The sequence below is a fragment of the Microtus oregoni genome, unplaced genomic scaffold (genome assembly GCF_018167655.1).
Source record: "Microtus oregoni isolate MIOR12 unplaced genomic scaffold, Mior012 000107F_000, whole genome shotgun sequence".
NCBI lineage: Eukaryota > Metazoa > Chordata > Mammalia > Rodentia > Cricetidae > Microtus > Microtus oregoni.
Window position 1 is genome coordinate 1,429,707 of NW_024544722.1, and position 25,011 is coordinate 1,454,717.

The window sequence follows — 25,011 nt, forward strand, 5'->3', positions numbered from 1 at the left end:
GCATTGAAACCATCTGGTCCTGGGCCTTTTTTGGTAGGGAGGTTTTTGATAACAGCTTCTAATTCTTCGCGACTTACAGGTCTGTTTAGATTGTTCACCTGGTCCTGGTTTAGTTTTGGTAAATGGTATTTATCTAAAAAAGCGTCCATTTCTTTTACATTTTCCAGTTTTGTGGCATATAGGCTTTTGTAGTAAGATCTAATGACTCTCTGAATTTCCTCTGTGTCTGTGGATATGTCCCCCTTTTCATTTCTGATCTTATTAATTTGCGTGTTCTCTCTCTTTCGTTTGATTAGTTTGGATAGGGGTTTATCTATCTTGTTGATTTTCTCCAGGAACCAGCTTTTTGTTTCATTGATTCTTTGGATTGTTTTCTGTGTTTCTATTTTGTTGATTTCAGCCCTCAATTTGATTATTTCCAGTCTTGTACTCCTCCTAGGTGAGTCTGCTTCTTTTTTTTCTAGAGCTTTCAAGTGGGCTGTTAAGTCTCCAATATGTGCTTTCTCTGTTTTCTTTAGGTGGGCACTTAGTGCTATGAACTTTCCTCTCAGGACTGCTTTCATAGTGTCCCATAAGTTCGAGTATGTTGTTTCTTTATTTTCATTGAATTCAAGGAAGACTTTAATTTCTTTCTTTATTTCTTCCTTAATCCAGGTATGGTTCAGTAGTTGACTGCTCAGATTCCATGAGTTTGTAGGCTTTCTGGGGGTAGCTTTGTTGTTGAATTCTAACTTTAATCCATGGTGATCTGATAAGACACAGGTGGTTACTAATATTTTTTTGTAACTGTGTAAGTTCGCTTTGTTACCAAGTATGTGGTCAATTTTCGAGAAGGTTCCATGAGCTGCATAGAAGAAGGTATATTCTTTCCTCTTTGGGTGGAATAATCTACAGATGTCTGTTAAGTCCATTTGCTTCATTACCTCCATTAATTCTCTAATTTCTCTGTTAGGTTTCTGTCTGATTGACCTGTCCATTGGTGAGAGAGGAGTGTTGAAGTCTCCTACTATTAGTGTGTGCGGTTTGATGGCTGCCTTGAGTTTTAGTAATGTTTCTTTTACGTACGTGGGTGCTTTTATATTAGGGGCATAGATATTCAGGATTGAGACTTCTTCCTGATGAATTGTTCCTGTTATGAGTATAAAATGTCCCTCTCCATCTCTTCTGATTGATTTAAGTTTGAAGTCAACTTTGTTAGAAATTAGTATGGCCACACCTGCTTGTTTCTTAGGTCCATTTGCTTGATAAGCCTTTTCCCAGCCCTTTACTCTGAGTAGGTGCCTGTCTTTGTGGTTGAGGTGTGTTTCTTGTAGACAGCAGAATGTTGGATCCTGTTTTCTTATCCAATCTCTTAGCCTGTGCCTTTTTATAGGTGCGTTGAGCCCATTGATATTAAGTGATATTAATGACCAGTGGTTGTTAACTCCGGTCACTTTTTTAGTAGTAGGGTTTGTGTGTTTTCATTCTTTGATTTGCACTGGTGAAGAGTCTCTAGATATCTGAGTTATTGTGGTCATTGTTGGACTCCGTGGTTAGTGATTTTCCTTCTATTATTTTCTGTAAGGCTGGATTTGTGGCTACGTATTGTTTAAATTTGTTTTTATCCTGGAAAATTTTGTTTTCTCCATTTATAGTGAATGAAAGTTTGGCTGGATATAGTAGTCTGGGCTTGCATCCGTGGTCTCTTAGTTTTTGGAGAACATCTATCCAGGACCTTCTGGCTTTCATGGTTTCCATAGAGAAGTCAGGTGTAAGTCTGATAGGTTTACCTTTATAATAACTTGGCCGTTTTCCTTTGCGGCTCTTAATATTCTTTCTTCATTCTGTATATTTTGTGTTTTGATTATTATATGGCGAGGGGATGTTTTCTTTTGATCCAGCCTATTTGGTGTTCTGTATGCTTCTTGAACCTTCATAGGTACGTCTGTCTTCAGGTTGGGAAAGTTTTCTTCTATAATTTTATTAAGTATATTTTCTGTACCGTTGAGCTGCACTTCTTCTCCTTCTTCTACTCCAATTATTCTTAGGTTTGGTCTTTTTATTGTGTCCCATATTTCCTGAATGTTTTGTGATGAGAGTTTGTTGGACTTGCTGTTTTCTTTGATCAGAGTGTTTATTTTCTCTATGTTATCCTCAGAATCTGAGATTCTTTCTTCTATCTCTTGTATTCTGCTGGTTATACTTGATTCTGTAGTCTCTATTCGTTTACCTAGATTTTCCATGTCCAGTCGGCCCTCTGTTTGTGTTTTCTTCTTTGCCTCCATTTCAGTTTTCAAGTCATGAACTGTTTCCTTTATCTGCTTGATTGTTTTTCCTTGGTTTCCTAGGGTATCATTCACTGATTTACTCAATTCCTCGAACTTTCTATTATACTTCTCATCCATTTCTATAAGGGCGTTTTTTATATGCTGTTTAAGGGTGTCAATCACTTTCATGAAGTCAGTTTTTTCTACTTCTTCTTGATTAAGGTGTTCATGTCCTCCTGTTGTGGGGTCACTGGCTTCTGGTGGTTTCGTGTTGTTTTTCAGATTGTTGGGAGAATTCCTACATTGGCGTCTGCCCATCTCTTCCTCCCAATACTCCCCTTTGGATCTTCTTTTATAGGATCAGGTCTTCTTGCCCACCGATGTACCTTCCCAGTGATGTCACTCCCCAGAGATGTTTCTCCACAATGATGTTTCACTCGGTGCCCAGAACGAAACTCCACACTGCTTGGTTAGCTCGCGAACAAAGGGCCCACCCTGCTCGCTGCAGGCAGGCTATGGGAACAAAGGAGCTACCGGCCACCCCTTTGTCCTCCTGGTTCGGGTTCTGTCCCAGCACCCTAGCAGGCTGGGCAGGGAGGCGCTATGCCCCAAAGGAGGGAGGGAGACAGGGGGTGTGGGGATCTGGATGTAAGCTGAGTGGGATAGGAAGAGAGAGGCGGTTTGGGCAGTATAGCCCCTGTAGGATGGCCAGGAAGTGTGGGCGGGCTGAGGTATGATCCCAGCTGCCGCAGCACTCACTCACCACAATGATGTTTCACTTGGTGCCCAGATCGAAACTCTGCGCTGCTTGGTTAGCTCGCGAACAAAGGCCCACCCCGCTCGCTGCGGGCAGGCTATGGGAACAAAGGAGCTACCGGCGACCCCTTTGTCCTCCGGTCCCAGCGCCCTAGCAGGCTGGGCAGGGAGGCGCTATGCCCCAAAGGAGGGAGGGAGACAGGGGGTGTGGGGATCTGGATGTAAGCTGAGTGGGATAGGAAGAGAGAGGCGGTTTGGGCAGTATAGCCCCTGTAGGATGGCCAGGAAGTCTCTCCGTTTAATTTGATGCTAGCTGTCGGCTTGCTGTAAATAGCTTTTATTATATTTAGGTATGACCCTTGTATCCCTAATCTCTCCAAGATAAAGGGATGTTGAATTTTGTCAAATGTTTTTTCAGCATCTAATGAAACGATCATATGGTTTTTTTTTCTTTCAGTTTATGTATATGATGGATTAAAATGACAGATTTTCGTATGATGAACCAGCCCTGCATCTCTGGGATGAAGCCTACTTGATCATAATGGATAATTTTTCTAATGTGTTCTTGGATACGGTTTGCCAATATTTTGTTGAGGATTTTTGCATTGATGTTCATGAGTGAGACTGGCCTGTAATTCTCTTTCTTGGTTGAGTCTTTGTGTGGTTTTAGTATCAGAGTAACTGTAGCTTCATAAAAGGAATTTGGCAATGATTCTTCTGTTTCTATATTGTGAAATACCTTAAGGAGTATAGGTATTAGGTCTTCTTGGAAGTTCTGGTAGAATTGCGCATTGAAACCATCTGGTCCTGGGCTTTTTTTGGTAGGGAGGTTATTGATAACAGCTTCTAATTCTTCGCGACTTACAGGTCTGTTTAGATTGTTCACCTGGTCCTGGTTTAACTTTGGTATATGGTATTTATCTAAAAAAGCGTCCATTTCTTTTACATTTTCCAGTTTTGTGGCATATAGGCTTTTGTAGTAAGATCTAATGACTCTCTGAATTTCCTCTGTGTCTGTGGATATGTCCCCCTTTTCATTTCTGATCTTATTAATTTGCGTGTTCTCTCTCTTTCGTTTGATTAGTTTGGATAGGGGTTTATCTATCTTGTTGATTTTCTCCAGGAACCAGCTTTTTGTTTCATTGATTCTTTGGATTGTTTTCTGTGTTTCTATTTTGTTGATTTTAGCCCTTAGTTTGATTATTTCCAGTCTTCTACTCCTCCTAGGTGAGTCTGCTTCTTTTTTTTTTTCTAGAGCTTTCAGGTGGGCTGTTAAGTCTCCAATGTGTGCTTTCTCTGTTTTCTTTAAGCGGGCACTTAGTGCTATGAACTTTCCTCTTAGGACTGCTTTCATAGTGTCCCATAAGTTTGAGTATGTTGTTTCTTTATTTTCATTGAATTCAAGGAAGACTTTAATTTCTTTCTTTATTTCTTCCTTAATCCAAGTATGGTTCAGTAGTTGACTGTTCAGTTTCCATTAGTTTGTAGGCTTTCTGGGGGTAGCATTGTTGTTTAATTCTAACTTTAATTCATGGTGATCTGATAAGACACAGGTGGTTACTATTATTCCTTCCAATAGTAGTAAGAACTGAGGTAAGTTCTGAACTCAAAACAGTTGAAATTAGTGGCACATGACCTGCATGGAACTGGCACTGCCAATTGTCTAGAAGACATTGTAACAAAAAAAATAATTATTCAAAAAGGAAACGATTCATTGTAAAACTGTCAGACTTTGTAACATAAATTCCAAAAGGGACTCAAATGAGAGGATATTAAAGTAGAAGAGGAAAAGATGTGTAAACAGGGAATTGGATATGGAGAAAGCAAGCATGCTATGCTAATTTCTCGTTGTAACCAAATTCTTGATTACAACTATTTGAGAAAGGATGTGTTTATTTTGGCTCACATTTTTGTTCCTATAGATTTATTTTTATGTTTATTTCTCTTTGTGTCTTTCTCTGTCTTTTTGTGTGTGCATGCATGCGTGTGTGTGTGTGTGTGTGTGTGTGTGTGTGTATGATCTATGTGTATAGCTTTGGAGACCAGAGGAGGATGTCAAAACCATTGAAGCTGGTTTTATATGCTATTGTTAGCCACCCTACAAGAGTACTAAGTACTAAACTTGTGACCTCTGGAAAAGCAACAAGTGTTCTTAACTGCTGAGCCATTTCTATAGGCACACATTTTTTGGAATTGTTTGAATTTACATTTTTTGCTAATTTTATTTATGTTATATTGAATTCTGATTGCTCAAATTCTTCACTCTCTATCATCTCCTACCTCCTCTTTCCACTCCTTTTCTTTCCTACTAATCTCTTTTTTATATTCATTTTCTTATATTGTGTTAGTGATTCATTGTGCTTGACCAGTGTCATTTGTGTGACCATGAGTTTGAAACTATTCATTGGAGCCAGGTCAGCTCATGCCCTTCTCTTTCACAATTTATCAGAATCCAATAGTTCATCAGGGAGTGATAGGGCTCTGTGAACCCGTCTGCATTCATGGCTGACTGTGTGGGCGTGGCTGATCCCATGCAGGTCAAATGTCAATAACCTCAATTGCTATGATTTGATTATTACAGTGGGTGTGTTCTGTCTAGTGGATGGTATTTCACAACCTTTCTCCCTTTCTTCTGGCTCTCATACTCTTTCTGCAATATTCCCTGAGCCTTAGAGGGAATAATATAAATTGTCTTGTTTAAGGGTGAACCCTCAACCATCATTGATTCTGAGTATCTTTGGTAACCCTGGATCTTTTTTTTAGCTGCTATTCACAGCAAAGAGAAGCTTCTCTGACTGGTGCTTATAGTCTTTATCTATTTGTTTATTGGCCTAAATATAAATATTGTTTGTCTATTGGTATAAATAAAAATATCAAGAAGCCAGTTAAATGCTATGACAGTTTAGCTAAACAACATAGTAAGCTTCCTGCCTCAGGGGACTTCCCCAGGCATGGGAAGTGAACAGTTATACAGTAAAAGGTATGGGTTCTCTCCTGAGGAACAAGCCATAAATACAGTCACAGAGTGATTGGCTACCACCATTACAGTCACGCCACTATGGCACATGTAAGCACATTTTCCTTGTAGCTGGGTATCGTAGTTCATAGTGTTCACAGGTGGATAAGAACACCAATACCTTCCTCGCTGTCAGTTTGCATTGCACTATTCTGACACCCTGAAAGCTACTGGCTCACAATTTCATTTATAGTCCTTATGGAAGATAGGTCTTGGTGACAGGAGAATGAACAGCTGAACTCACTTGGTCCATAGTAAAGATTCAGGCCATGAAAAGTATTTGAGTTCAGCTCACAGTCTCCCATTTATTCAATGTGGGTCTTCCCATGTCAATAAATGCAAACTACGAAAGTCTCTCATGAATATAACTACACTTATTTCCTTAGTGCCTTTAGATTCTTTCAAGAAGAATCTATATTAGCTATCACAAATATTATACTAGGGGGTAACACATTCTTGAAAACTATAAGGGAAAAATTTTCTGTTTCAAAATTACTGAAAGCTGCTGTTAGATGTGGTACATTTTAAAGATACCTGAAAACTCTAGGCTAAACTCAAAACTTTGTATTGCTAAAAAGATGATCAAAATTAACTGCCTCTGAAGTTTTGTGTTCCTGGTTGGGGCTCAGAAAAATAGGCTCTCAATTGGAATCTTATTTAACAGCAATCTACCCACCTCCGCAGTATTCGCTTAGCAGAGCAGAACAGAGCAAGCACTGAATATGGATTGAGTAGCTCAGGTTTTCTAATAATTCAACCCACTGTTAATGAAAATGTGTTCTTTTTGTGACTGCCTTAAGTGATGAATAATGAACTGCTTTATCTACCTCTTTATACTTTCATATCTGGTTACAGTAAACTGAGCTTTTAGGTACATTAGAAAACAAAGGATTTTGGATTGTGGATTGCTTTATCCTTAGGTTCTTTTGTGTTTACTGCTTCACAAGTATGAACCATTTGATTTTTTTCAGCTCTAGGGAATAGACTCTATTTGTAATTTGAGAAGACAAAGTCATAAGGGTAAAAAGGCAGTGTGAGAATTCAGTGTAGAGCTTGTGTTTTCTTTTGAAATTTGAGAATCTTGTCAACAACTATTTATTGGTCACATAATGCAGATTAGATTTTTAAAAGTATTCAATTAAGTTATGGAATTTTTCTATTTGGTCAGTTTTATAGTGTATGTAATAGTTGTCACACTACAGTTAAATGATTTCTATTACGCTGCAAGCAGAAGAAAAGAGAAAGGGCTCATAAGGGAATTTGTTGCCACTGCTTTCAATCCAGTATTTTCGATACACTTTTTCCTCTGGGGTCTCTCCATGTCTTACTTCGGAGTCTAGTTTTTAATCATCCCACGAATTACAGTTATGGAAACAATAAATAAAAATCTAGAAACCAATTAAAATTATATCTGCCCCCCCCAAAAAAAAAACAACTGCTCTTCCTAAAACCCTAGCAATTTATGCCTGGCTGGATACACAAAGCCTCCAACTAAACCAAAAGCTTGAATCTCATCCATTAAACAAATAGTGAAACTGGAGAGATATGTGTTTATGTACATGCTGATCTCATTGAGATAAAAAAAATGAGCCACAGAGTTTGTGTTTTTTGTCAATTATTTGTCAAATAAGAGCTTACACTAGATTTCTAATTTTGATTACAAATATAACAGATTAGACCAATTGAGTGAATATTTCTTCAAGGGAGACAATAACATTTGCTTTTTTGGCTATAATCTTTCCAGGAATGTTAAATAGGTTGTTAATTTTAAGGGATATTTGGAGTTAAATCAGGGCATGCATCAGTAAATGATTCCACAGAGCCCGAGTTAGTGTATACTGCTCAGAGAAGAAAAACATTATTCATATGTGCATTAGCATTTTCATTTTTACTGCAGCAATATATCATTCCATTTTTTCTGGGTTCTTGAAAATGTTGCTGCAAAATGCGCTGCAGAGTTCAGGTACAAACCATTGACTATCTTTTAAAAACTCATAATTTAATTACAAATATCCTGTTAAAACCCAAAGGAAGCATGTTCCATAATTCCTGCCTACTTACTTACGCTCTCAGAAGAGAATTGATAGTTTTGGCTTCTTTTGCATGATTATTTATTGTAATTTCTGATGTAGTGCTTGGTCAGTAATTAGGCAGATGGGCAGGAAAGGTTGTAGCTCCTCTAGCTGCAACTACAACGAATGATCACTTAGTTTCCAACATTGTGGACTGTAATGAATGTGTAGGTGTGAGCCTAAGGGAGAAAAGAGACCTAGAGACAGAAAAGGGGATGGATAACTAATAGTGATTCATAGCAAGTATAAAAATAGAAGTAATTTTAAAAGCAATGGGTGACAGTCTATAAAATAAGCCCATTTAATTCATCACTAAAGAGGAATTGTTGTGCGTAATGCCATCAAATATTTTTTCCTTCAAAAACCCTGTTTGGATAATTTGTATGACTTTTACATTTTCAAATTTTTGTGATTGGTGCTAAATAAGCCATATCTTGAGCTAGAAAAATCCAAGATGAGGTAATAAAAGAGCAAATTTAAAAATTTCTTCCATCCATTATTTGAATTAATAACAGCAGAGAGAAAATAGATTTTCTTCCTTTTTAAATAAACAAAGAAAGCTTTCAGAATTGTGTTTATGGGAAATAATTAAACGTGCTTTGAACTTTAGTGCTTTCAATTGTGCATCTGAGCAGTTTTCAAATGGGTTTGGATTTATCCATGGCATTAACATTTTAAAGTGCCATCCCTAGCATGTATGCAACTTGCAGAGTGCAGCCTAATGATTTGATTAGTGTAGTGGTGAGTGGATCTCTACAAGGGCTGTGCAGAGGTCTGAAGAGGCGAGGCTGCATTTGGCCTTTCCTTGCAGTGCACACTAATTGGGTATTGCTGGAAGGGTGGTATTGAAAGGGACACAAAACCCAAAATGTCCATTTGCCCCTAAGTGCTAACCAACGTGATCCTTTTACTGGTTTACATGTTCTTTTGGGAAAAGGAACCTATTGCAGAGGCTCTTGAGTATGTATACATAATTAATAACACAGGCCTCTTTGTCCAGACACTTAAGCATTTGCCAAACATGGAAAATCTCCTTATTAGTGAAGGGAAAGAAGAGAGTTGTCCCCAGGCAATATTTCATAAACTATAGAAGTCTTTTTCTGTCATTGTCAGACATGGTATAGAATTTGATAGATATGAATAAAGAGGAAAGAAGAAAGAATGTATCAAAAGCTCAAGAAATTCTGTGGGAAATGAATGAAGAACACTTCAAATCTATCCCTTGAAATTGTCCCTGCATAGTATCTCAAATGTCATATTTTGTAGTTAAGATGTTGAGGAAGTATCTTTTCATCATCTTCATTTAGTAAGCAGAGTCTCACTGAATTAAGCTATCTTAATATGAATTATCTTTTGGGACTGATTTCAAGGCATTGGGAGCAGGGAGGATAGTAAAGTACTACAGATAAAGTAAGAAATAGATGGAGAAAGGTACAGAGTATAAACTGTTGTTTCAGATAAATGAGTTTAAGTGGGAACCAGAGCATCTGGGCTGAAGATGTAAAAGCAGTGAAAGACTAGGGCAGGAGTCAAAAAAGAAGAGAAAAAGAAGATGCAAATACAAAGACAAACTTCAATCTTCCTCATTTATTGTTTATCAGAGTATACCAATCCTGTCCAGTGTTTTCACGTCTATGGCATCTGTTTGCTTCAGGCTTTGTTTACCAGAGGATAGCCATGATAGTGCAGCATGGCATTTAACAACCTCTGGTTATAACTTCTGCCTTTCTGGTTCCTTTCTCTTCTGGTTCATAGACAAGAAAAAGAGATAAATGAGTCTGGTTCACAGAAGGCCAGGGTATTGTGTTCGATGAGGGCAATAAGTTTTTAAAAAGTTTAAGAAAGAGTGGAACAGAATGCCAATTAATTGAAAACAATTGCATGGCGGGGTGGGGGACAGAAGGACAGATTCTGTGAAAAGTCAGATGTTAGAGGTAAAAGTGAAGAGAAAATCTTTAGTCTTTATGGTGTAGGTGGAAGCTGAGGAACAAATATCAACCTCAGCCCAGTAGAGTGAGTCGGTGAGAAATCAATCAGCTTGCGGAAATACTGTATTATTAATCTTTAAATGTCTTTCAGTGGAATGTGACTGTGAACAAGAAGAGTGACAAGGATAAAATCACTGCAAACTATGAGTGCAGATTGTATACTATTACTATGAGTCATTCATTAGTGTTTTTAAAGCCCAAACACTCACATTTTCAGGCATGGCTTAATAAGGGGATGAGAAATTGCCTCTGTGTGGTCCTTAATAGAGGATTTAAAAGGCAAAAGCATTCACACTTAGTTGTTAAAATGCAAGTTCTCATCTTATCACTTGGATGTTTTTTATTATCAAATAACTATTTGACTTCTCTGCTTTGTTGAAATACCAAATACCATTCTGTTTGGTTTAAAGCTTTGAAAAACAGGAGGGACTCTGCAAAAACCAGACCCAAATAATAAACAAGATGGAGACTAGGCCATAACATAATTAAGCCTATTCTGTCTGAAGAAGAAAATGATAAGGAATAACATAATTGCTGTCTGCGAGAACATGAATGAAGTTTATGTAGTGGGAAGGGAGATATGGGTCACTTATCTTGTGTGCTCATGAATGTCTTTGGAGAGGAGAAAAATTTACACAACATATTTTTAAGATAGTATAAATCTTGGTCTACCCCAAATAACATCTTCTTTTAAATTTATTTTACACACACACACACACACACACACACACACACACACACACACAGAGAGAGAGAGAGAGAGAGACAGAGAGACAGAGAGAGACAGAGAGACAGAGAGACAGAGAGACAGAGAGATTGGAGTTTAAAATAATTTACTGATATCTCTAACTTATTAACCAAAACAATCCTGTAAAACATTATTTTGAAAACATAGTGAGAAACTTGTGGGAATGAAATCTATAAGAAAGACGGAATCTCTTATAAGTTTGAAGAATGATAACCATAAATATGTGGGAAGTTTGCTATAATACTTGTCATAATTTTTATTATGAAAACATTTGAATAATGATAATGTTTTGAGACATTACTTTCTTTTTAAAATATCTTTTAGTTTAAAATGGCTAATACTGAGTATGAGAGGTAATTTTTTAGTGTCTATAGATTAAACAGTTCTCTTTTTTAAGACTGTTTTGATGACTTCCTCTAGTTTTTACTTTTGCCTTATCTTTATCAATTCTGATACCTTTAAATATATTCAACAACCACTTTTAAGTGGCAATGTTAATACTGAAGTAAGTTTGAAGACACAAGAGCAAAACACATCCATCACACTACAGATGGTCCCTGGCTTACAACAGGGACTAATGATTTTTCACCTGTACTATGAAACAAAAACAATATACATTCAGGAGAAATGATACTTCACAATTTGAACTTTGATCTCTTCTTTGATTACTACTACATAGTCTGATACTCTTTTAAAATGCTAAGGTATCAGTGGCAGCCATGTGGACTAATCTAAACTATGGAGTTTAATAGGGAAGTTATATTAAATATATTCTCAATTTATGATATTGTCAACTTGCAAAGGCTTTATCTGGTCATTACCCATGGTAAATTGAGGATCATTTGTACTTACAGTCTTTTGAAAAGTATAGATTACTGAATGAAACAGAGATATATAACTTGTGATTAGAGGTCAGAAAAGTGAAGCCCTGGAAGGATTCCTAATATAAAATGTATAACAATAACGTAGGTAAGATGAATAGGAAATATCCTAGGTAAACAAAAGTGACTTTGAGTACTCCAAGTACTATTATGAGTTAGAAAATTAAGATTCATGGTGATATCATTTACTGTAATTAAAAAAAAAACAAAGAAAGAAACAGTTGATTTGGCAATTTGACTTTAGAAATGCAGATTTATTGACTGTGTCCCATGGAATGATTTGAATGAAATAGCTTAGGGGATGTTAAAGTGAAAGATTTATTTATTTAGAAAGCAGATCTGAGTTTGAGATGAAATTGTAAGGTATTAGCATATGAGAATAAAATTACATGCAGATTTGAGTGTAAAGTAAGAGCTCTTGAGGGCTGAGAAAAAAATATTATGAACTAGCAAAATAAAAAGAACTTTTTAATGAAATTGAGCCCCTCCCAACAAAAAACAGAAACAAAGACCAAAAAACAAAGACTGAAGAATCAAGAAATATAGATAGGAGAAAACACATGGTAATGCCAAAGAAACCAAAGGAATAAGAAGGGATATTTCAGAAAGTAGCAGAGATTAGTGTAACCATTGAATATAGTAACCATAAAGCCATCATTGACTTAAGTAATTTCAAAGATCAATGAGGTAAAAATAAAATTGTATCAAATTTAAGAGTGAATGAGAGTGATGGACACTGAAAAATGAGAATAAAATACCTCTTTAAAAAAAATTGGCCGTTTTTTTCCAGGTGAATGTCAAAGGAAGCCATTTTATTTTTAACATGAAAACAACATTTTTCATTACTGGAAAGAAGGAAATTTCATTTCATTCATTATTGGAAAGAAGTTCTAGAGAGGGTAAGGTTAAAGCTAGGAGACAAACAAGATAAACAGTGATCATGAGAGAGCACTTGGGGTGAGCTGGAAACACCTCAAGTGGCAATCCTCATGTGACAACTCTGAGAGGTCAAGATTAGGAGAATATGTGTGTTAACAGCTTTTTATTTATTTATTTATTAAAGATTTCTGCCTCCTCCCTGCCACCGCCTCCCATTTCCCTCCCTCTCCCCCCATCAAGTCCCCCTCCCTCGCCAGCCCAAAGAGCAATCTGGGTTCCCTGCCCTGTGGGAAGTCCAAGGACCATCCACCTCCATCCAGGTGTAGTAAGGTGAGCATCCAAACTGCCTAGGCTCCCACAAAGCCAGTACGTGCCGTAGGATCAAAAATCCATGGAATATATACATATTAGTGTTAACAGCTTTTTATACCAGAGGTGGTCATTTCCTCCGTTGCATTCTGCAGAAAGGTGGAAAAGAGGAGGAAAGTGATGAGCAAGTATGGTTAGAGGTGGCATGCAAGAAAATTGGAGGGATTCTCTTAGAAGTACCACGCAGCATGAGGTGAATAAGTTAAATGAAGAAACAGATGGGTAGTGATAACAAGACAGTGGAGAAGGCTTAAAATAGTTTTTATAAGGAGAGGAAGGAAGAAATGTTACTAGGTAACCTTGAAAGCAAGTTGAGATTAGAGACCAAGAATTTGCATTAAATCAATTTACTATTTCCTCCAGCATCATTTAGTATTACAACATTGTACAGCCAGGAAAGTAGATATTTAGATTTAGATTTAGACTGACGGCTTGCATTTCACCATATTCATGTTGTCTAAAGGCAACAAATAAAAAGAAAGAAATTTTAAACAGGAATAATTTAAACAATGGATGGTGACATGTAGGTTGAGCAAAAAGCTGAGATGGGGTAGTCTCTATTCTCCTTTTTCATTGACTGGGCTTCAAAGCCATTTTAGTGCAAGTATGAATTGTGTAAACTTTAGTAAATTTTCATTGCCCTGTAGAGCGAACTGTATATGTTATATAGCCTTAAATGAACGACAAGGATCAAAATCATCTATCAGAAGGGAACAAATGTTAAATCTAAAATCCTAAATCCTGGAAACTAAGATTTTAACAGGAAGGTCTTGACAGAGAAAGGTCAGGTATTTGATTATTTGGGATATTAGAACACGCAGTAGGACAACAACAACAGAAAAAGAAATTTTAAATTTATATTTAGTGTAATGCAGGAGGCACACTGCAAATGCTGGTGAGAGCTTTGTATATTGTGCTAGTTCTGGATTAAACTAGTTTGTTGAATAAACTAAAAAGCATAAGAACATGGAGAAAGGAAAATTCAGAAGAACTTGCTAATTGACTTCATAGAAGGAATAAAGAAAAATAATTAAATGTAAGTGGGACAATATTATAATTTGGAAAGGTGGAAAGTAGAAGAGTGTTTATGAGGAAAATATGATGGGTTCTATTTCTATTTGAGGGATCTGTAGTAGTAATTATTAGTTATCTAAGCATTTTAATAGGATTTAGAAGATCAGAAGTAGACCTGAAGATTTGTATTACACTATCATCAACCTAGCTGTTACAAAATCATGAAAACAAATCAAACTTTAAAAAGAAACAGTGGAAAAACCTAAGTGCACAGAAAGGTGTACAAGAAAATATAAGTAAAAATGAATACAATAGGAGAAAAATAATAAAAGACAATCAGAAGCCAGTGAATGAAGCACCATTTTTTTAGTCTTTTGACTAAGATTAAGTTCAAAAGCCAAAGAGTTTCTAGTTGAAGACAATATGAAAATGAACACGCTGTATAAAAATAATTTAGACTTTGTAACAAAAAAGATTGCTGATAAACTCTGAAAGTGAAATTTCTCTGGAAAGGGGAACTAAATCAATAGTGAAGAGGTATACAAAGGAAGAGGTTGCACAGAAGTATGTCACAATAGGGATGTAGCTCATTGGAAAGACCCTTGTTGAGTATGAGTGAGACCCCCTAGGAGCAATTCTCAATACTGCAAACAATGAAAAAAATTAAAAAAAAAACTATGATCAAGGAAACTGTCTAAAAATTTTGACCATGGAAAGAACAAAAAGTTCTAGCAAAAGGGAGCAATTTTAGATTATATGTGTTTTTAAGGCTGGGCAGATGTACCCTCCAGGAAGTAGATAAAGATTGAAATATTTACTATTGAAATATTTACTATTACATGCATGCTCTAGATGTAAAATCTTCTAGTTATTCACCAAATTCATCAAGATGTCAACCAATGAATACAGCCAATAAAGACCTTTAGTTGATTGTATTAGTGTTAGATTAATGCTCAACTACGACAGCTCATGTTTAATCATTTATAATTTATCCTGACAATATTTTTATTTAATTTCATTTTAGAATGGATACCTAAGAGTTTATATAGCAATATTAATGACTAGATTATATACAAACAAACTCAATTTGGGGGCTTTGAACGCTAATATCTAATGCTTCAAACAAATAGTTTTAAGCCAGTGATTCTCAACTTGTGAGCTACGGTCCCTTTGGGGATCACATATCAGATATCCTGTATATTAGACATATACATTATGATTCATAACATTAGCAAAAATATAGGTATAAAGTATCAACAAATACATGTATGGTTGAGGGTCACCACAACAAGATAAACCATTCTAAATGGCCACAGCGTTAGGAGAACCACTGTTTAAGCCTTCATCCTTAGAAGTCCTCTTTTTGTCTGGCTCTTATTTCTGAATGAAAAATGTATAGCTCATCCTAAATTTATGATCATAAGTTATTTAACTGAACCTCAAGTATATAAAATTATTTTGTAACTGAAGAGAAACTTAGTTTTCTTCTTAGAGAAAACTAGAAAATTTGAGGAGAAAAGAATGGGTAGTTGTTCTATTGGAAAATAATTTCTAGTTTTGTGCACCTGTCTTCATTTTGTTTCTCCTTTAATACAGTTGGAGAAGTGAGAGAGGTGAAGCCATTGGACTTGGAAAATTTCAATTATAGTTTGAGCTATGCTACTAAATTACCTGTGGACACTTCTTTGTATTTAGGTTTTTCATTTGAAAGTAGGAGTGATGATGCCTGCTTTGTAAAATTTTGAGGATTTAATGACATATTATGTATACAAACATCTAACACATTTTTCTTCTTAAGTTTTTATCTTTGAATCTAAAAACTCCTATAAGCCACAAATCCTAAAGCTAACTCTTAAGTTAGATCATAGTTACCAATAAGCACAAATTTAGTGGCTTTGGTAATTGAATTTATCAGCTAATGTAATGAAATGTGCTCAAAGAGTAACTTTGAAGAATGAAGGTGAAAAGGCACCATCTTACAATCGTAACAGTATTTGTTTTCAATGGGGCAGGCCTTTATTCTTCTATTACTTTACATTATTGGAGATATTTGTGAAGGAGGGAGGTAGACAAACATTAGGTTGATGGAGGAAAAGATTTTGTCATTTATACTATCCTTACAATGAAGGTTGGCCTTTCAGAAGTTTTTTCACATTCCCTCTCACCACCAATAATTCCTTAAAATAATGAAAGTTATCATAAGTTTTGTTATTTGCAGTCATTTATATGAATATAGCAATGGCAAAAATTTATAAAATCATTTTCTTTAAAGCATTTTAGCTAAAATATTTAATACTTGATTGATTATAACAATCTCCAATCAAATGTTAGCTGCTTTTAATCTTTTTTAAAAAGATATCAGCAGAGTATAAACTATAAATAAATAAATAGAATATAAACCTGTCTTATTTAAGCGGGGGTGGTGGTTCACAGTTTTAATGTCAGCACTTGAGAGGCTGACAGGATGATTGCTGTGAGTTTTAGGCCAGTCTGACCAACATAGTAGGACCCTGTCTCAAGATTAAAAAGCAAGGGGATAGAAAGAAACACAAGGAAAGATGAAGTAAAACATTTTAGTATTAAACTTGTGGTCTGTCTTACTGTTCTAGACTACAATTTAATTTACCTACATCTCTATTGCATAACAAAACTCTCAAACACTGTTTCCTTTTTATTTCTTTTTTATAGTGCTGAAGATCAAGTATAGGATCTTGTGCATTCTAGATAAATATTCTACCTTTGACCTATAGCCCTAGCCCTTGGGCTTTTGGAGACAATATTTTACTATGTAGACCAGGTCAAACTCAAACTTTTAATCCTCCTGCCTCAGCCTTCTGAGTATTAGAATTATAGGCATGTATTATGATGCCGTGTTCCAAGTATGTTTTAAATTGGGTAAGAGTTCAATCTATTCTTGTCCTTGACACTTTTGTATGTTGATAAAGTAATAGATTGGCTTATTAAGACAATATACATTTAATGCTAATGATATACTAGATGTTGTCAGTAGGGTTCAACATTCAAATTGATTACTCATGTTGATATTTGTAACATCTAAATGCTGTATAATTAGAGAAAATCTAGTTATTGGTAGAGGGAAACTAGCCAACTGGCTGGTGGCCAAGAAGGTCTGAGCCGGGTGGAAGAGTATATTTATGACAGGAACTGCCCAGGGATAGAGACAGTTCTGAGATGGGAATGCCAGGAATTTAAATAAGAAAGGGTAAATGAATGTCCCAGGAGGAAATAAAGGAAGAGGGAATAATGTGGCCTATTTTCTTTTTCTGAGTCTGAGGGACATGTTAAAGCTTGGTTTGTAGGGGTTAGGCTGTCATTCACCATTTCTTCTTCATTCTGTCCCTCTTTTCCAAGAAAAGATGCAACTTATGAGTTGCTGTATTTTTAGAGAATATACTACAGAATCTCTAAAGAGCAGGGATTAAGGTGAGATTTCAAATTTTGAGAACTTCTCCAACCCTGTGCCCCTTCCTTCCTCATGTCTTAAACTGCTTGCTATGTTCCCCAGTTCTTTCACTGTTTCACCCCAAGTCATATTTTTTTTTTTCAGATTGTACTACACCGACTTTGAGGCATGATGAATTCTAGAAGGACACGACGTAGAACATCTGGCCGTAGGGTCAACTCTAACTTGAGCCTGTGTTGTTGCCTTCCATTGTTTGAATGTCGTCGACGATCCAAAAATCAGGTAAAAATCTATAGAAATATGGTATTGAGTTTTGTTAGGCTATAACTAAATGGCAGAAGAGTGAGCAATGTACAATGTCTCAGTGTCATGACTGTGTGCAAAGAGCAGTATGACATTTGTGACTTTGTTTAAAGAATTTATACATGTTCAATCAGTTCTGCCTTTTCAGAGCTGGGGGTTGGGGTAATGGGTTAAGTTTGGGATTCCAAACAACTTTGACAAGCTGATGTGGGTAAAAATAAACATGACAAAGTCTATTAAAGGCAAACTCAAATCCAGAGGAATACCAGATTACAGAAATAAATACAAGATGGTCCTGAACTGGTTATGTATAAATATAACAAATAATTGTGTAGAGCCCTTAAGAAGTATAGGTCAGACATGCCAATAATAGAATGATAGAATGTCCTACGATCACAAACAATGAACATGGTTTTGTGTGTGTGTGTGTGATATAATCTTGACATATTCTGTATCTAAGTTTTTATTGTGCCTTTCATAAGGAGTAACGTGCTCAATTTCTGCATCTATGACCTATCTATGTATATATGGAGTATTTGGGCAAGGTATAGGGAAAACAAGCCAAAGTGTTTCCTTTTAAAAGAAATCATTTTAAAAAATGTCCTTATAAAATTCAATTAAAAGATCTGAAGGGTTAACTTAATCATAAGTCTTCAAAGAGTTGGAGAGATATTAAATGAGGGTAGAAGGAATAGATTAAACAGCCGCTAAACATTTCCTCTCAAATAAGTCTTGCGATGATTAATACAGTACAGCAAGTCAGAAGATGATTTTTACCATAGCATAGTTCTCACTTCAAAACACTGAAAAGTTATTATTATTTGAAAATAGGTGAAAAATTTCCCCTTTGAGCTCTGTCAGAATTAAACAAAAAGCTACCATTATGAAATGATTTTAGTACAGAATGGTCATATAGCAAAGTGGACAGTCTATTAGTAGATTTTTGGAAAGCCTTTTAAGTAGTATAAGTCTGTTAAATAAGGTTCATTCACCAGTTCAAAGGGGAAAATTGGATTCCTAAACATCCATTTTGTTTCTCATTATAATTTTGATAGCATTTGCCCTTGGGTGTTTTTAAACAGCTTCATAGACTTTAAGATTTCCCAGACCTCTTTTACATTTGTAAATATTTAACACCAACCTTCCCCCACCCCCTGGTTTCCAGTATGCCTACACATATTTCATTTGTTTATCCTAACTTCCAAGACTGTGTTCATGCAAAATAAAAATATGTGAAAATATTTCTAGTTAACAATCACCTTTCTGTTTTACCAGATTACTCTTGTTTGTACTTAGATTTCTACTTTCATAATTTTTCTCTGTATGTAAAACAGATGTTTGTGACAATTTGTTGAGATAAATTATGCTGCTAAGACGCTATAATTTTTATTCTATATAGACATAAATTCTTTAATCATTTATTTTAAGAGATAAAACCAGAAATCGGAAAAAAGAGGCCATTTTTAGTGTGCTATTAACTCATCGAGTGCATGTGATTGGAAGCTAGGGTAGGCATACTGAAGTGATGTTTATTTTTCTTTCTCCAATTTCATCATAGATATGACTAAATGTACCAAGGTTGCATGACCAAGCAACTGGTAATTTCAGCCAATTAGCTACTTGTTTTGGCTTAAAGATAATCAACATTCATTTTGACATTTTTTTTCAGTAAAATGTTCAGTTGAAATTTCACTCAATTACTTACTTCACACAAAGTGAAGTGGAGAATTGAAGCAATTATCTACATGATTCAAACAAAAAGATGACTTCTTTGACCTCAATTATAGTACCTGTATATTTTAAGCAAACTATGAGTTTTGCTTGAAAACTGGAAAAATGTTAGTGTTAAATATTTACAAATGTAACATTTATTCAGAAAGCTGCTTGAATACTCAACTTCTCCTTCAGTTTATGTGGCCTGAAAGTTAACTGAAACTAGTGATAATTAATGAAATGAGCAATTCACTGATTTTTTATAAGGAAGATATTGTTTGAAAATAAGTATGAATTTAAAATTTTTTGTCATGAGAACAAGCTCATTAAGAAAGAGGGAAACATGACAGACTCAAGATGTCTGTCTTACTTACTGTTACAATTTTTCCTAAAGGTGTTCGATAATGAAAATGGGACTCTAAAATTAACATTTGAAGTGGAAGAAAGGCAAACATGTGGAGCATACTAATAAGCAGCTACAAACAGGAAAGGCTGAATAATTACATGGCCCCTTCCACATTGCAAACATGTATTTTTATTCCAACATCAGTTAATTGAAACTGTGAACAGAAATGAAGCAACAGCATTCTTTTATAGCTGCAAGTGGTTTACAGCAGTAGAAAGTGCAACATAATTAATTTTTTATCATTACTTAGAAAAGCAGGAATCCAGGAAGGCAGATCAACTGTGGCACAAGTTACAGATTCAGTGAATTTTGAATTTTAGAATTGATGGTATATTTAAACCAAAAGAAACAGGCCATATGACTATTTGATTTTTGGCCACATGTGATCAGACAAATCAATGGCAAAATAGATATTCATTAAAATAACTGGAATAATTAAGCATTTATAGAATACCCTTCATCATCACCTCCCTCCCCGTCCCAAGTAGTGGTAGACATTATCTTTTATAATTCTCAAAAGTATTCCACATAATACATATAATAATTAAATAAGGTTAAAAATTGAAATAATGAAAGCTAAGACAATAAATGTGACCAAAGTTACATGAAATATGGGGCAAAACATAATTTGCATACAAGTCTCTCAGTAGCTACATCATTCTGCTACCTGCTTATCAGAAAAGGGGTATAAAAGAGTTTCATCAAAAGAATTATTAATTAGTGGAAATTTAAAAATGAATTTCTTATTTTATGACAGTTTATTTTGAAATCTAATTTGGCTCATTGTCATTCAGAAAATCTTTAAGCTGAGCCGTGGTGGTGCATGCCTTTAATCCCAGCACTTGGGAGGCAGAGGTAGGCGGATCTCTGTGAGTTTGAGGCCAGCCTGGTCTACAAGAACTAGTTCCAGGACAGGCACCAAAGCTACAGAGAAACCTTGTCTCGAAAAATTAAAAAAAAAAAAAAACAGAAAATCTTTAAAGATTTTGTACTTAACTTTTCATAGTTGTAGAAAAATTTGCAAATCCACAAATATGTTTTGTTGTTTCATCTTTCTATAGATGTAATAGCATCAGTATCATTTTTTAAAAGTAGTAAAGAAAAGAAACATGTATAAAGGCTTATGTAATCAATATAAGTACATACATGATAAAAAGTATACTCATTGATTAAATTTATTTGGAGATAAGCTAGTATACTTCATCGTGATGCATGTCAGATCCATGCAATGGCAACAAAGAGTCGACAGGTTGGTAATTATTTTAAATTTATTTTTATGTGTATGAGTGCTTGCCTGCATGTATATATATTCACCTTGTGTCTTCCTGGTATATGTGGTAGCTAGAAGAGGACTTCAGTTACCCTGAAACTGAAATTATGGAATGTTGTGAGTCACTATATGTGTATTGCAAAGGAACCTCAGGTCTCAGATCTTCTGTAAGAGCGTCAAATGTTCTTAATTGTCAAATCATCTCTTCTTCCCTGAGCCTTGCAATTTTATAGCTTACACTTTACTTGGGGAATTAAATAATAGTCAAGTGATTTCACAGTAGGTAAATATATACAGACGAAGTGTTATGAAGAAAATACATGTGATACTAGCTAGGCGGTGGTGGCACACACCTTTAATCCCAGCATTCGGGAGGCAGTGGAAGGCAGATTTCTGTGGGTTCGATGCCAACCTGATCTACAAACCCTGTCTAGAAAAACCAAAAAGAAAAATACATGTGATACTAAAGGAACAAAAAAAAAACCAAAAAAACAAAAAACAGAAATTCTACTTAGTTTGTCAAATAACAAGTCTTAAGAGGGAATTCAAGTTGAAATTGCCTACCACAGAAACATAGCAGTCATTAGGAGTAGATACAGAATGAAACAGTGAGATAAAGGAATGATAATATTGTTGTAGTAATACAAAATAGAAATAAATACCAGAAGATGATGCTAGGATGTAATATGCAGATACCAGTTCCTACCAGAATTTGTATGCTTCTGAATTTAGATTTGGTCTTGACTGTGATAATTTATGTTTGAATTTTTTTTTTATTGAGAGAAGGAGAAAAAAAAAACAAGTTTCCACCTCCTCCCAGCCTCCCATTTCCCTCCCCCTCCTCCCACCCTTCCCCCCCTCCCCCAACTCCTTTCCCCCTCCCTCTCCAGTCCAAAGAGCAGTCAGGGTTTTCTGCCCTGTGGTAAGACCTAGGACCTCCCCCCTCCGTCCATATCTAGGAAGGTGAACATCCAAACTGGCTAGGCTCCCACAAAGCCATCACATTACGTAGGTTCAAAACCCCGTGCCATTGTCCTTTGCGTCTCATCAGCCCTCATTGTTCGCCATGTTCAGAGAGTCCAGTTTTATCCCATGCTTTTTCAGTCACAGTCCAGCTGGTCTTGGTGAGCTCCCAATAGATCAGCTCCACTGTCTCAGTGGGTGGGTGCATCCCTCGTGGTCCCGACTTCTTTGCTCATGTTCTCCCTCCTTCTGCTCCTCATTGGGACCTTGGGAGCTCAGTCCAGTGCTCCAGTGTGGGTCTCTGTCTCTATCTCCATCCATCACCAGATGAAGGTTCTATGATGATATGCAAGATATTCGTCAGTATTGCTCTAGGATAGGGTCATTTCAGGTTCCCTATCCTCAACTGCCCAAGGAACTAACTGGGGACCTCGGCTTGGGCACCTGGGAGCCCCTCTAGGGTCAGGTCTCTTGCCAACCCTAAAGTGGCTCCCTTAACTAAGAATTATGTTTGAATTTTTAAAGCTAGGATGTAACATGGCCATCTATATCCAACCAAATGAAAGTATTAGGAAAGTTATATTACCCTTATTTCAAAGCCAAATCTAAACCTTTAGTTCTAAGATCTCATCTTTGATATTTCTGAATTCTGTCAAGGATAGTTTATTCTCTATACTGACAGCATACAGTTTGTTTTCTTTCAGTATTACTAATACACAAGACTCTCATCTATATGAGATCATGAACTTCCACAGTCAGGAAATAGCTCAGTGTCCTTTATAATATATTTTCAGGAGGAATACATCTGTGAGAAAACAGAGAGATTAAATGGGAAAAAATAAAACCTTAGCAAATTTGTAAGCTAGAATCATAGTTTAAGTTGAGAAAGAAAGTTAAGAAGTCCACTTGAAAGCTCTCAAAATAGTCTAGGTGACGAATGCTGAGTAAGCTGGCAGCAGTGTGAAAAGGAAGAGAGAGCAAACAGTCAAGAAATTCACTCATTTGTGAATTTTCCTTTGCCATAATCATTTCCTATGGGTCAGAGAACAATACAAATGCTGAAGATATGCAATCCAACAAGACAGATATTGTTTATTTCTCAAAAGCACTTGGGAGTGTTGTTACTTGTTGGTGCTAAGCACTAGTTACATAACTGCTGCAATTTGAAGTCAAGTTCTAATATGTGTTATTTGTGTTAGTCATTACTGATAAGTGGTACAAATATAAAACATAGAGTTCCTTTCAAGTACTTAGCTGATCTAGATGAAAGGAAAGAGTTAGGAAAAGGTATTCACAGGAAAAGAAAACTGTGTGTTGGGCAAATTCTGAGAACATAGAAAATGATTGATATAGATAAAATCATTAATTGTAAAACACTGCACACTGAGGATAAATTTATATACAAAGCCTCATAGATCATTTAAAGAGTTTGGATTGTTTTTGAAGACCAAGGGAGGTTTTTTAAATAAGAAAACTACTGGCTTCATTTGCACAGAACTGACAACTGGACAAATATATGTGAAATTGAGAAATATGGAGGAATTAAAGACAACAAAGATTCTAGAGCAAAGGACTATGATTAAGATGATGACATTAGCACAATGAGCACAAAAGATCAATAGTAAAAATTTTTATGAGGGGAAAATTGATTAATTTACTTTGTAACACATTGAATTAAGGTGAATGAAAAGTTCGTAGATGTTTAGCAGACTTTCAGAAAGCATCCTTAGAACCCAAGAGAGTGGTATGACTGGGAGTAGTGACAAGGATTGTTGGTAGAAAATGAGACAGTTGAAATTGTAAGAGTAGATGACAGGATGACAAATGCTAAGATACAAAGAAATTTTTTGTGTGTGTGTGGTGTGCTGTGTGTGTGTGTGTGTGTGTGTGGTGTGTGTGTGTGTGTGTGTGTGTGTGAGAGAGAGAGAGAGAGAGAGAGAGAGAGAGAGAGAGAGAGAGAGAGAGAGAGAGAGAGAGAGAAAGGGAGGGAGGGAGGGACTGATGGAGGGAGGAAAGGAGAGAGGAAGAGAGAGAGAGAAATGAAAATAATGCCTACGTTTCAGAGGTGCTTAGAGAGTCATCATTAAAGACTTAGGATGGATCAGAAAGTTAGGGAGTAGCATGAAGATGGAGATGAAGGATTTAATAAGCTAGAGACTAAGATATATATATATATATATATATATACACTGGTTTTTGACTTTCAGATACAGCTTGAAATGGATTATTATAGTGATGCCGCATGTTTTGTTTTACTTTATATTTTGAGATGATTTCTTACTGTATACATACGGTGGCATCAAACTCATGGATTTGAGTGATCTTCCAGTCTCAACTTTCTAAGAAGCTCTGATTATTTACTTAGGTTTTACTGGAGACTGAACCTAGGCTCTCATGCATTCTACCTAAGGGCTATATCTTCAAGATACATACTCGAACCCTATTTTTATGCTTAGGTATTTAACCCAGATCCTAATGTTATCATTGAACACTCTGACAAAAACATTTATGGTTATTTTCCCTAACTAAATCTGTAATCATAAGGTATCTGAACTCTTTCTAAAGTCAGTTCATCTCTAAATTCATATTTCATTAATTTTGTTTGAAAAATCACCTGACCATTCAGTCTGGATCAAGTAGATTATCTCAATTGAGCAGCAAGTACTGCTATTTTTTGAGACAGGGTTTCTCTGTATAATAGTCCTGGCTGTCCTGGAACTCTCTATAGAGACCAGAAAAGATTCAAACTCACAGGGATCTGACTGCCTCTGCCTCCCAAGTGCTGGGATAAAAGGCATGTGCTCAGATTTAATATTGATAATTTTAATAATTTAACTATTTAGATAATTAGATTGTTTGAAGAACACAGGAATAACATAGAACAGGTGATCTAACAAAGGAAAATGGTCAAATTGCTGTACAGAAGCAGAATTGGTGGTATTTAAATCCATAGTTCTCAGATA

At 35.9% G+C, this 25,011-nt stretch overlaps 1 protein-coding gene across 1 annotated transcript in view; it reads left to right on the top strand.

Moving 5' to 3' along the window:
* Window positions 1–25,011, top strand: part of LOC121443433 (ribosomal protein S6 kinase alpha-6) — a 183,749-nt gene that overhangs the window by 26,828 nt on the left and 131,910 nt on the right. Inside the window, exon 2 of the mRNA XM_041645190.1 lies at window positions 17,538–17,675. Within this exon, the coding sequence (XP_041501124.1) occupies window positions 17,562–17,675 (114 nt within the window). The 5' untranslated portion in view covers window positions 17,538–17,561. The remainder of the gene's footprint in view (window positions 1–17,537; window positions 17,676–25,011) is intronic.